General features: G+C 56.6%; 1 protein-coding gene across 1 annotated transcript in view; it reads right to left on the reverse strand.

The window, feature by feature from the left end:
- Positions 1-1,301: 1,301 nt before the first annotated feature.
- dctn1a (dynactin 1a) overlaps positions 1,302-12,570 on the reverse strand; it is a gene marked incomplete at its 5' end in the record, with an annotated part of 35,631 nt that continues 24,362 nt past the window's right edge. Inside the window, 8 exons of the mRNA XM_078537579.1 lie at positions 1,302-1,316; positions 1,408-1,576; positions 2,243-2,385; positions 5,750-5,878; positions 7,131-7,262; positions 9,383-9,544; positions 9,799-9,948; positions 10,502-10,564. Of these exons, the coding sequence (XP_078393705.1) occupies positions 1,302-1,316; positions 1,408-1,576; positions 2,243-2,385; positions 5,750-5,878; positions 7,131-7,262; positions 9,383-9,544; positions 9,799-9,948; positions 10,502-10,564 (963 nt within the window). The remainder of the gene's footprint in view (positions 1,317-1,407; positions 1,577-2,242; positions 2,386-5,749; positions 5,879-7,130; positions 7,263-9,382; positions 9,545-9,798; positions 9,949-10,501; positions 10,565-12,570) is intronic.

Raw genomic sequence — 12,570 nt, forward strand, 5'->3', positions numbered from 1 at the left:
AGAGGCAAACACACTCACCCCTCTCTCTCACACAAAGCCAAACACACTCACCCCTCTCTCTCACATTCGTTCACTCACCCGTGCTCACACTCACTCGCTCACTCATCCTCACAATCACTCACCTATCCTCACACACACTCACTCGCTCACTCACCCATCCTCACAATCACTCACCTATCCTCACACACACTTGCTCACTCGCACTGGGAGGGATGCGGGGAGAGCCTGTTACTACGGAAACGATACCTGTTACTACGGAAGCGATACCTGTTACTACGGAAGCGATACCTGTTACTAAGGAAACGATACCTGTTACTACGGAAGCGATACCTGTTACTATGGAAGCGATACCTGTTACTATGGAAGCGATACCTGTTACTACGGAAACGATACCTGTTACTACGGAAGCGATACCTGTTACTACGGAAGCGATACCTGTTACTAAGGAAACGATACCTGTTACTACGGAAGCGATACCAGTTACTACGGAAGCGATACCTGTTACTACGGAAGCGATACCTGTTACTAAGGAAACGATACCTGTTGCCATGGAAGCGATACCTGTTACTATGGAAGCGATACCTGTTACTAAGGAAACGATAGCTGTTACTATGGAAGCGATACCTGTTACTATGGAAGCGATACCTGTTACTATGGAAACGATACCTGTTACTACGGAAGCCATACCCGTTACTATGGAAGCCATACCCGTTACTATGGAAGCCATACCCGTTACTATGGAAGTGATACCTGTTACTAAGGAAACGATACCTGTTACTATGGAAGCCATACCTGTTACTATGGAAGCCATACCTGTTACTATGGAAGCCATACCTGTTACTAAGGAAGCCATACCTGTTACTATGGAAGCGATACCTGTTACTATGGAAGCGATACCTGTTACTATGGAAGCCATACCTGTTACTATGGAAGCCATACCTGTTACTATGGAAGCCATACCTGTTACTATGGAAGCCATACCTGTTACTAAGGAAACGATACCTGTTACTAAGGAAACGATACCTGTTACTATGGAAGCGATACCTGTTACTATGGAAGCGATACCTGTTACTATGGAAGCGATACCTGTTACTATGGAAGCCATACCTGTTACTATGGAAGCCATACCTGTTACTATGGAAGCCATACCTGTTACTAAGGAAACGATACCTTTACTATGGAAACGATACCTGTTACTATGGAAATGATACCTGTTACTATGGAAGCGATACCTGTTACTATGGAAGCGATACCTGTTACTATGGAAGCGATACCTGTTACTATGGAAACGATACCTGTTACTATGGAAGTGATACCTGTTACTAAGGAAACGATACCTGTTACTATGGAAATGATACCTGTTACTATGGAAGCGATACCTGTTACTATGGAAGCGATACCTGTTACTATGGAAGCGATACCTGTTACTATGGAAGCGATGCCGGAGCCTGGCGAACCCCTCAGCCCCTCAATTGTACGTTTGGATTGGCTGCTGAGACGCTGCTTCAACTCCAACTTCTCAGATTCCAGTTGATCGATGTCAGCCTGCAGAGCATCCATCGTCTCATCAAACTCCCTGTAAACACACAACCAGACCATCAGATACAGGTACAGGCCTTCAGAAAGGGAGGGGGAGGGAGGGAGAGGGAGAGGGAGAGGGAGGGGGGAGGGAGGGGGGAGGGAGGGGGAGGGAGGGAGAGGGAGAGGGAGAGGGAGGGGGGAGAGGGGGGGCAAGTGGGGTGGCGGGGGGGGGGGGCGCGAAAGGGGGTGGTGGGGGGGGTGAAGGGGGTGGTAGGAGGGAGGGGGAGTTGGGAGAGGGGGGCCGACAGAGGCAGAAAGGTAGAGGGTGAAGGAGGGAGGGGAGGCAGAGAGAGGGGTACAGAGACAGAGAAAAAGGAGACAGAATGAGAGAGTTAGAGACAGAGGGAGAGGGAGAGGCGGAGAGAGTGGCGGAGGGATGAGTGAGAGAGATGCGTAGGGGTGAGCGGAGGGAGGGCGGGGTGGAGGGAGGGCGGGGTGGAGGGAGGGCGGGGTGGAGGGAGGGCGAGGTGGAGGGAGGGTGGGGTGGAGGGAGGGCGAGGTGGAGGGAGGGCGAGGTGGAGGGAGGGCGGGGTGGAGGGAGGGCGAGGTGGAGGGAGAGCGAGGTGGAGGGAGGGCGACACAGAGACAGTTAGTGAGACCAACATGAGAGGAAGTGTGAAGCCCGCAGTTGCCCACGAGCTGTGCCCGCTCCCTGACTCACTTCTCCTTTTTCCTGAGGGTCGCCTGTGTCTCCAGCAGCTTCACCTGGATTTTCTCCACTCGATCGTCAGCCTCTTTTGAAGAACAATCCAGTTTCTTCTCCAGCAAACTCAGCCGCACACTGGCCTCACTCAACTCCTCACCCTGTAACACAGGCACGGCAATCCCCATCAACACCCACCCCGACACAGCTCACCCCGTACACCCTCACCCCCTCACCCCGACACAACCCACTCCGTACACCCTCACCCCGACACAACCCACTCCGTACACCCTCACCCCGACACAACTCACCCCGTACACCCCCACCCCCTCACCCACACCGATACAACCCACCCCGTACACCCTCACCCCCTCACCCACACCGACACAGCTCACCCTGTACACCCCCACCCCCTCACCCACACCGATACAACTCACCCCCTCACCCACACCGATACAACTCACCCCCTCACCCACACCGATACAACCCACTCCGTACACCCCCACCCCCTCACCCACACCGATACAACTCACCCTGTACACCCCCACCCCCTCACCCACACCGACACAACCCACTCCGTACACCCCCACCCCCTCACCCACACCGATACAACTCACCCTGTACACCCCCACCCCCTCACCCACACCGATACAACTCACCCCGTACACCCCCACCCCGACACAACCCACTCCGTACACCCTCACCCCCTCACCCCGACACAACCCACTCCGTACACCCTCACCCCCTCACCCCGACACAACCCACTCCGTACACCCTCACCCCCTCACCCCGACACAACCCACTCCGTACACCCTCACCCCCTCACCCCGACACAACTCACCCCGTACACCCCCACCCCCTCACCCACACCGATACAACTCACCCCGTACACCCCCACCCCCTCACCCACACCGATACAACTCACCCCGTACACCCTCACCCCCTCACCCCGACACAACTCACCCCGTACACCCCCACCCCCTCACCCACACCGATACAACCCACTCCGTACACCCTCACCCCCTCACCCCGACACAACTCACCCCGTACACCCACACCGATACAACCCACTCCGTACACCCTCACCCCCTCACCCCGACACAACTCACCCCGTACACCCCCACCCCCTCACCCACACCGATACAACCCACCCCGTACACCCTCACCCCCTCACCCACACCGACACAGCTCACCCTGTACACCCCCACCCCCTCACCCACACCGATACAACTCACCCCCTCACCCACACCGATACAACCCACTCCGTACACCCCCACCCACCCCGAGACTACCCACCCCCTACCCCCTCACCCACCCCGAGACAACCCACCCCCTCATCCGCACACCCACCCCGAGACAACCCACCCCCTCATCCGTACACCCCCACCCCGACACAACTCACTCTGTACACCCCCACCCCCTCACCCACACCGACACAACCCACTCCGTACACCCCCACCCCCTCACCCACACCGATACAACTCACCCTGTACACCCCCACCCCCTCACCCACACCGATACAACTCACCCCGTACACCCCCACCCCCTCACCCACACCGACACAACCCACTCCGTACACCCCCACCCCCTCACCCACACCGATACAACTCACCCTGTACACCCCCACCCCCTCACCCACACCGATACAACTCACCCTGTACACTCCCACCCCCTCACCCACACCGATACAACTCACCCTGTACACCCCCACCCCCTCACCCACACCGATACAACTCACCCCGTACACCCCCACCCCCTCACCCACACCGACACAACCCACTCCGTACATCCCCACCCCCTCACCCACACCGATACAACTCACCCCGTACACCCCCACCCCCTCACCCACACCGACACAGCTCACCCTGTACACCCCCACCCCCTCACCCACACCGACACAACCCACTCCGTACACCCCCACCCCCTCACCCACACCGATACAACTCACCCTGTACACCCCCACCCCCTCACCCACACCGATACAACTCACCCCGTACACCCCCACCCCCTCACCCACACCGACACAACCCACTCCGTACACCCCCACCCCCTCACCCACACCGATACAACTCACCCTGTACACCCCCACCCCCTCACCCACACCGATACAACTCACCCCGTACACCCCCACCCCCTCACCCACACCGACACAACCCACCCCGACACAACCCACTCCGTACACCCCCACCCCGATACAACCCACCCCCTACCCCCTCACACGCACCCCGACACAACTCACCCCGTACACCCCTACCCCCTCACCCACACCGACACAACCCACCCTGTACACCCTCACCCCGAGACAACCCACCCCCACAACCCACCCTGTACACCCCCACCCCAAGACAACCCACCCCCTACCCCCTCACCCCGACACAACTCACCCTGTACACCCTCACCCCCTCACCCACACCGACACAACCCACCCCGTACACCCTCACCCCCTCACCCTCACCGATACAACCCACTCCGTACACCCTCACCCCGACACAACCCACCCCGTACACCCTCACCACCCCGAGACAACCCACCCCCTACCCCCTCACCCCCACCCCGATACAACCCACCCCATACCCCCTCACCCCCACCCGAGACAACACACCCCATACCCCCTCACCCCCACCCGATACAACCCACCCCATACCCCCTCACCCCCACCCGAGACAACACACCCCATACCCCCCACCCTGCAACCCCACCCCCCCACCACTTCCCCTTCACGCCCCACCCCGCATCACCCTCATCCTCACACCACCCTCACCCCGCATCACCCTCACCCCGCATCACCCCCTCCCCTCGTATCACCCCCTCCCCTCTACACCTCATCACCCTCAACTCCACATCACCCCTCCCCCTCATCACCCCTCCCCCTCATCACCCTCACCCCTCATCACCCTCACCCCTCATCACCCTCACCCCTCATCACCCTCACCCCTCATCACCCTCAGCCATCAACCCCTCCCCCTCATCCACACCTCATCACCTCCTCCCCCTCACCCCTGATCACTCCTCCCCTTCCCCAAACCACATCACCCTCACCCTTCATCATCCCCTCCCACTAACACCTCATGATCCTCACCTCATCACCCCCTCCCCTCCCCCCATCACCCCTTCCCCAGTCCCTCACCACTGATTTCCCTCTCCACACCCATCAACACCACATTCTGCCTAACCCTTTTTCCTCGCTCCCTCATCACCCCCCCACTCATCCCATTCGCCCTCCCCTTGCCTCACCCCCACATCTTCCTGTCCCCTCACTTGTTACCCCTCCCCTCGTCTCTCCTCTCATCTCTCATACCTCTTCTCGTCTCCATTCCCTCCCACTCCATCCCTTCTTTGTCCTCAGCCTCTCTCTCCGCGCCACAACCTGCCCTCCCTCCACACAACTTCCACTCCCTCCCTTCAGCCCCATTCCCTCAACTCCTTTCAGCCACAACCTTCCCAGACCCACTCCACCTCGTCCCCTCCATATTACCCACACGATGCCTCCAGCGGCTGAACCCCCCCAGTCTTACCCCAACTCACCTTGATCTTCAGGGATTTCTTCAGCTCTTTGATGACAGTTTCCCGATCCTCCAGTTTTAGACCCAGTCCCTCAGCGTCTGTGATCTCAGCCCGGAGAGCAGCCGCTCGCAGCTCAACTGGAGGAGGCAACTGGACACAAGGTCAAGGGTTAAAGGTCATCGAGCAAAACACCTTTCAAAGCACAAACAGGTGGCGAGTCAGGGTGTGGGTGGAGGGAGGCGAAGGTGGGGGAGGAGGAGGGGGCAAGTGCTGGTGACACAAGGATTGGCCGGGTGGTTAACAGTGAGGTTGAGTGTCTTGGGCTACAGGAAGATATAGACGGGATGGTCAAATGGGCAGATAAGTGGCAGATGGAATTTAACCCTGAAAAGTGTGAGTTGATACACTTTGGAAGGAGTAATTTGATAAGGAAGTATTCAATGAACAGCATGACACTAGGAAGTTCTGAGGAACAAAGGGACCTTGGCATGTGTGTCCATAGATCTCTGAAGGCGGAGGGGCATGTTAGTGGGGTGGTGAAAAAGGCATATGGGACACTTGCCTTTATCAATCGAGGCATAGATTACAAAAGTAGGGAGATCATGTTGGAGTTGTATAGAGTCTTGGTGAGGCCACAGCTGGAGTACTGTGTGCAGTTCTGGTCGCCACATTATAGGAAGGATGTGATTGCACTGGAGGGGGTGCAGAGGAGATTCACCAGGATGTTGCCTGGGATGAAACATTTAAGTTATGAAGAGAGGTTGGATAGACTTGGGTTGTTTTCGTTGGAGCAGAGATGACTGAGGGGCGACCTGATCGAGGTGTACAAGATTATGAGGGGCATGGACAGGGTGGATAGGGAGCAGCTGTTCCCCTTAGTTGAAGGATCAGTCACGAGGGGGCATAAGTTCAAGGTGAGGGGCAAGAGGTTTAGGGGGGATGTGAGGAAAAACTTTTTTACCCAGAGGGTGGTGATGGTCTGGAATGCGCTGCCTGGGAGGGTGGTGGAGGCGGGTTGCCTCACATCCTTTAAAAAGTACCTGGATGAGCACTTGTCACGTCATAACATTCAAGGCTATGGGCCAAGTGCTGGTAAATGGGATTAGGTAGGGTGTTTCTCACATGTCAGTGCAGACTCGATGGGCCGAAGGGCCTCTTCTGCACTGTGATTCGGTGAGAGCTGAGGATAGTGTAGATGGGGGAGGGGGGATGAGGGTGAGACTGGGGAGGGGGGAGGGGGTGCAGGGGGCGGGGGGGGGGAGGGGAGTATGGAGGGGGAGGAGGGGGAGGCGGGGAAGATGGAGGGAGGCGACTGGAGATGAGGGGGGAGGAAACACAGCCAGTACCTACCCCCCCACTACGAACAAATAGACACAGAAGCTGCCTCCTGGGTCCTCCTTACCTTCATCAATGTCTTCTCTGAATCGTACTCCCCCTCCTGCATTGCTGTGGCCATCTTGTTCATGGTGACGATGATCACTGTGCACGACTGACGAAGGCATTCGTATGGACTTGTGGCCTGTGCTCCGTATACCTGGAAACCAATGAATAAAGACTGGAAAACTGCACTGAGGAAAGGGTCAACAATAAAACAAGATACAGAATAAAGCTGCCTTTGCACATTCCCAAATATGGGATAGGATTGTATTCACTAACATTGTGAAACAGGTAGCTCCTGGACTGATGACCTACAGCAGTTCAGGAAGGTGGGTCACCTCCAGCTTCAATCGAGGCATTCAGAAGGGAATTAGACTGCTATCTGAGAAGGATGGATGTGCAGGGTTACAGGGAGAGGCTGGGGAATGGCACACGGTGAATTGCCCATTCAGAGAGCTGGTGCAAGGCTGAATTGGCACCTCCTGCACTGTAACTATTCTGTCAAGAGAGAATCTAACCTTGACATTCAATGGCATCATCATCACTGAATCTCCCACTATCAACATCCTGGGGGTTACCATTGACCAGAAACTGAACTGGATTAGCAGGTCACCACCGACGCACAGTAGCAGCAGTGTGTGTACCATCTACAAGATGCACTGCAGGAATTCACCAAGGCTCCTGAGACAGCACCTTCCAAACCCACGACCACTACCATCTAGAAGGACAAGGGCAGCAGATAGATGGGAACACCACCACCTGGAAGATTCCCTCCAAGTCACTCACCATCCTGACTTGGAAATATATCGCCGTTCCTTCACTGTCGCTGGGTCAAAATCCTGGAACTCCCTCCCTAACAGCACTGTGGGTGTACCTACACCACATGGACTGCAGCGGCTCAAGAAGGCAGCTCACCACCACCTTCTCAAGGGCAACTAGGGATGGGCAATAAATGCTGGATCAGCCAGCGACACCCACATCCCGGGAATGAATTTTAAAAATGGCATTTTGGTTAAATCAAAATTGACTGGGGAAGGAGAGTTGTGTGGAGGGGCTGGAGGGGGAACGGGATGGAGGGGGAAGATCGAGTCGAGGGGAAGGAGGGTTGGGTGGAGGGGCTGGAGGGGGAATGGGATGGAGGGGGAAGATCGAGTCGAGGGGAAGGAGGGTTGGGTGGAGGGGCTGGAGGGGGAATGGAATGGAGGGGGAAGATCGAGTCGAGGGGAAGGAGGGTTGGGTGGAGGGGCTGGAGGGGGAATGGGATGGAGGGGGAAGATCGAGTCGAGGGGAAGGAGGGTTGGGTGGAGGGGCTGGAGGGGGAATGGAATGGAGGGGGAAGATCGAGTCGAGGGGAAGGAGGGTTGGGTGGAGGGGCTGGAGGGGGAAGATCGAGTCGAGGGGAAGGAGGGTTGGGTGGAGGGGCTGGAGGGGGAATGGGATGGAGGGGGAAGATCGAGTCGAGGGGAAGGAGGGTTGGGTGGAGGGGCTGGAGGGGGAATGGGATGGAGGGGGAAGATCGAGTCGAGGGGAAGGAGGGTTGGGTGGAGGGGCTGGAGGGGGAATGGGATGGAGGGGGAAGATCGAGTCGAGGGGAAGGAGGGTTGGGTGGAGGGGCTGGAGGGGGAAGATCGAGTCGAGGGGAAGGAGGGTTGGGTGGAGGGGCTGGAGGGGGAACGGGATGGAGGGGGAAGATCGAGTCGAGGGGAAGGAGGGTTGGGTGGAGGGGCTGGAGGGGGAACGGGATGGAGGGGGAAGATCGAGTCGAGGGGAAGGAGGGTTGGGTGGAGGGGCTGGAGGGGGAACGGGATAGAGGGGGAAGATCAAGTCGAGGGGAAGGAGAGTTGGGTGGAGGGGATGGAGGGGGAAGATCGAGTCGAGGGGAGGGAGAGTCACAGGGTGAATTGAGGTTTGGGTTGTGGGGAAGTCGAGCTTCATTTAGATTCGGGGGAAGAGGGTGAGGGTGGTGTTAATGTCACTGGACCAGTAACCCAGAGGCCCAGGCGAATGCTCTGGGATCATGGATTCAAATCCCAGCACAGCAGCTGGTCGGATTTGAATTCCGGAATTAAAAAGCTGTTTTCAGGAATGTTGTTGTAAAACGATTGCTGTATAAATCCACTGGTCTGGCCTACAGGAGACTCCAGACCCACAGCAATGACTCTAACTGCCCCTCTGAAATGGCCCAGCCACTCAGTTCAAGGGCAGTTAGGGATGGGCAACAAATCCCAGCTTAGCCCACATCCCAGGAATAAAAAACTCTGGGACTGGGATTATTACCTGCTCTGTAGCTTTAAAGGCCATGTCCTCCAGTTTCCGTGGTAACAGCCCTTCGTTCTCTGGCAGTGGGGCAATGAGTTGGATTCCTGCAGCTGCCATCTCCTGCAGCACAGCCACCACACGGGTCAGGTGCTTCCGACAATCCAACAGCGTGTCCGATACCTACACAGAAACCACAGGTTCATCCTGATCTCACACGCAAGCCTGTCACCCCTCTGAGCTCACATTGCTCCCACTACCTGCAGATCCCAGTCTATCTGGGAACAACCTTCCCTCGAAACTCTGCAGCCACACAGCAGACCCACGCAGACTGAGCACACCTTCACTTCCTGCCTTTGGCCTGTGCTGAATAGCTTAAGCGGCCCACACAATAAAACACGTCAGCACCACCCAGTAAACACAGAGAGGATAGTTGCCTGTGAGCCAAACGATAGCGCTGCTGGAATCCCAGGAGCATCCGTCCCAGGCATTCGTCTCCGAACCTTCTTACAGAACTGCCGGATATCACTGCACGAGGTGCTGAGATCCTTCAGGAGAATGGCGACGTCAGCAGCTTCATGTCCAGGCTGGGGAGAGAGAGAGAGACAGAGAGACACAGAAAGGTCAGACTGAGCAATCTGGGTAGGGGGCGTCTGGGCGAGAGGTTGGGTGGGCGGACGGGGTCCGGGCGAGGGTTCGGGTGGGGGTCTGGGCGAGGGCTCGGGCGGGGGGTCGGGCGGGGGTCCGGGCGAGGGGTCGGGTGGGTGTCCGGGCGAGGGGTTGGGGTGAGGGGTCGGGCGGGGGTCTGGGCGAGGGCTCGGGCGGGGGTCCGGGCGAGGGGTCGGGTGGGTGTCCGGGCGAGGGTCGGGGTGAGGGGTCGGGTGGGGGTCCGGGTGAGGGGTTGGGCGGGGGTCCGGGCGAGGGTCCGGGCGAGGGTCGGGGTGAGGGGTCGGGTGGGGGTCCGGGTGAGGGGTCGGGCGAGGGGTCGGGCGGGGGTCCGGATGAGGGGTCGGGCGGGGGTCCGGGTGAGGAGTCGGGCGGGGGTCCGGGTGAGGGGTCGGGCGGGGGGTCAGGCGATCAGAGGGTTGAGTTAGAGCGAGGATCCGGGTTTTATCTGTGCCGGGAATCCAGGATACTGACCTGTAAGAGGGATCGCAGTCTCCCCACTTCCACTGCAATACAGCCCAGGGCGCTCTGTGTAAACTGGGACATCAAACACACTCCATCAGAAACACGAGTAACTCCTGACTCACACCCAATCCCAATCCCAAACCCGGTCCAATCCCAAACCCGGTCCAATCCCAAACCCGGTCCAATCCCAATCCGAGTCCAATCCCCACCCAACCCTATTCCCAGTCCACTCCTGATCCAATCCCGGTCCAATCCCAATCCAAACCCGGTCCAATCCCAATCCCGGTCCAAACCCAATCCCGGTCCAAACCCAATCCCGATCCAATCTGAATCCCAGTCCAAACCCAGTCCAATCCCAATCCCAATCCTCATCCAATCACGATCCAATCCCAATCCCCATCCAACCCCATTCCCAGTCCAATCCTGATCCAATCCCAATCCCATTCCCAGTCCAATTCCATCCAATCCCAATCCCATTCACAGTCCAATCCCGATCCAATCCCATTCCCAGTCTAATCCCGATCCATTCCCAATCCCATTCCCAGTCCAATCCCCATCCAATCCGAATCCCATTCCCAGTCCAATCCCCATCCAATCCTAATCCCATTCCCAGTCCAATCCCCATCCAATCCCAGTCCCATTCCCAGTCCAATCCCCATCCAATCTCAATCCCGATCCAATCCTGATCCAATCCCAATCCAATTTCATTCCCTATCCCATTCCCATTTCACTTGAATGTTGATGTTGAGAAGGATATGGCAATTCGAAGAGACAAATCACAGAAAGTTAGCCCGGGTACAGTCAGTAATGTGGAAGTTAGCCCGAGGTACAGTCAGTAATGTGGAAGTTAGCCCGGGGTACAGTCAGTAATGTGGAAGTTAGCTCAAGGTACAGTCAGTAATGTGGAATTAGCCCGGGGTACAGTCAGTAATGTGGAAGTTAGCCCGGGGTACAGTCAGTAATGTGGAAGTTAGCCCGGGGTACAGTCAGTAATGTGGGAGTTAGCCCGGGGTACAGTCAGTAATGTGGAAGTTAGCCCGGGGTACAGTCAGTAATGTGGAAGTTAGCTCAAGGTACAGTCAGTAATGTGGAATTAGCCCGGGGTACAGTCAGTAATGTGGAAGTTAGCCCGGGGTACAGTCAGTAATGTGGAAGTTAGCCCGGGGTACAGTCAGTAATGTGGAATTAGCACGGGGTACAGTCAGTAATGTGGAAGTTAGCCCGGGGTACAGTCAGTAATGTGGAAGTTAGCTCAAGGTACAGTCAGTAATGTGGAATTAGCCCGGGGTACAGTCAGTAATGTGGAAGTTAGCCCGGGGTACAGTCAGTAATGTGGAAGTTAGCCCGGGGTAGAGTCAGTAATGTGGAAGTTAGCCCGAGGTACAGTCAGTAATGTGGAAGTTAGCCCGAGGTACAGTCAGTAATGTGGAAGTTAGCTCAAGGTACAGTCAGTAATGTGGAATTAGCCCGGGGTACAGTCAGTAATGTGGAAGTTAGCCCGGGGTACAGTCGGTAATGTGGAAGTTAGCCCGAGGTACAGTCAGTAATGTGGAAGTTAGCCCGAGGTACAGTCAGTAATGTGGAAGTTAGCCCGAGGTACAGTCGGCAATGTGGAAGTTAGCCCAGGGTACAGTCAGTAATATGGAATTAGCACGGGGTACAGTCAGTAATGTGGAAGTTAGCCCGGGGTATAGTCAGTAATGTGGAAGTTAGCCCGAGGTACAGTCAGTAATGTGGGAGTTAGCCCGGGGTACAGTCAGTAATGTGGGAGTTAACCCGAGGTACAGTCAGTAATGTGGGAGTTAGCCCGAGGTACAGTCAGTAATGTGGGAGTTAGCCTGGGGTACAGTCAGTAATGTGGAAGTTAGCCCGAGGTACAGTCAGTAATGTGGGAGTTAGCCCGGGGTACAGTCAGTAATTTGGAAGTTAGCCCGAGGTACAGTCAGTAATGTGGAAGTTAGCTCGAGGTACAGTCAGTAATGTGGGAGTTAGCCCGGGGTACAGTCAGTAATGTGGGAGTTAGCCCGAGGTACAGTCAGTAATGTGGAAGTTAGCCCGAGGTACAGTCAGTAATGTGG

Source organism: Cetorhinus maximus, unplaced genomic scaffold, assembly GCF_964194155.1.
Source record: "Cetorhinus maximus unplaced genomic scaffold, sCetMax3.hap1.1 HAP1_SCAFFOLD_2607, whole genome shotgun sequence".
In the NCBI taxonomy this organism is placed as follows: Eukaryota; Metazoa; Chordata; class Chondrichthyes; order Lamniformes; family Cetorhinidae; genus Cetorhinus; species Cetorhinus maximus.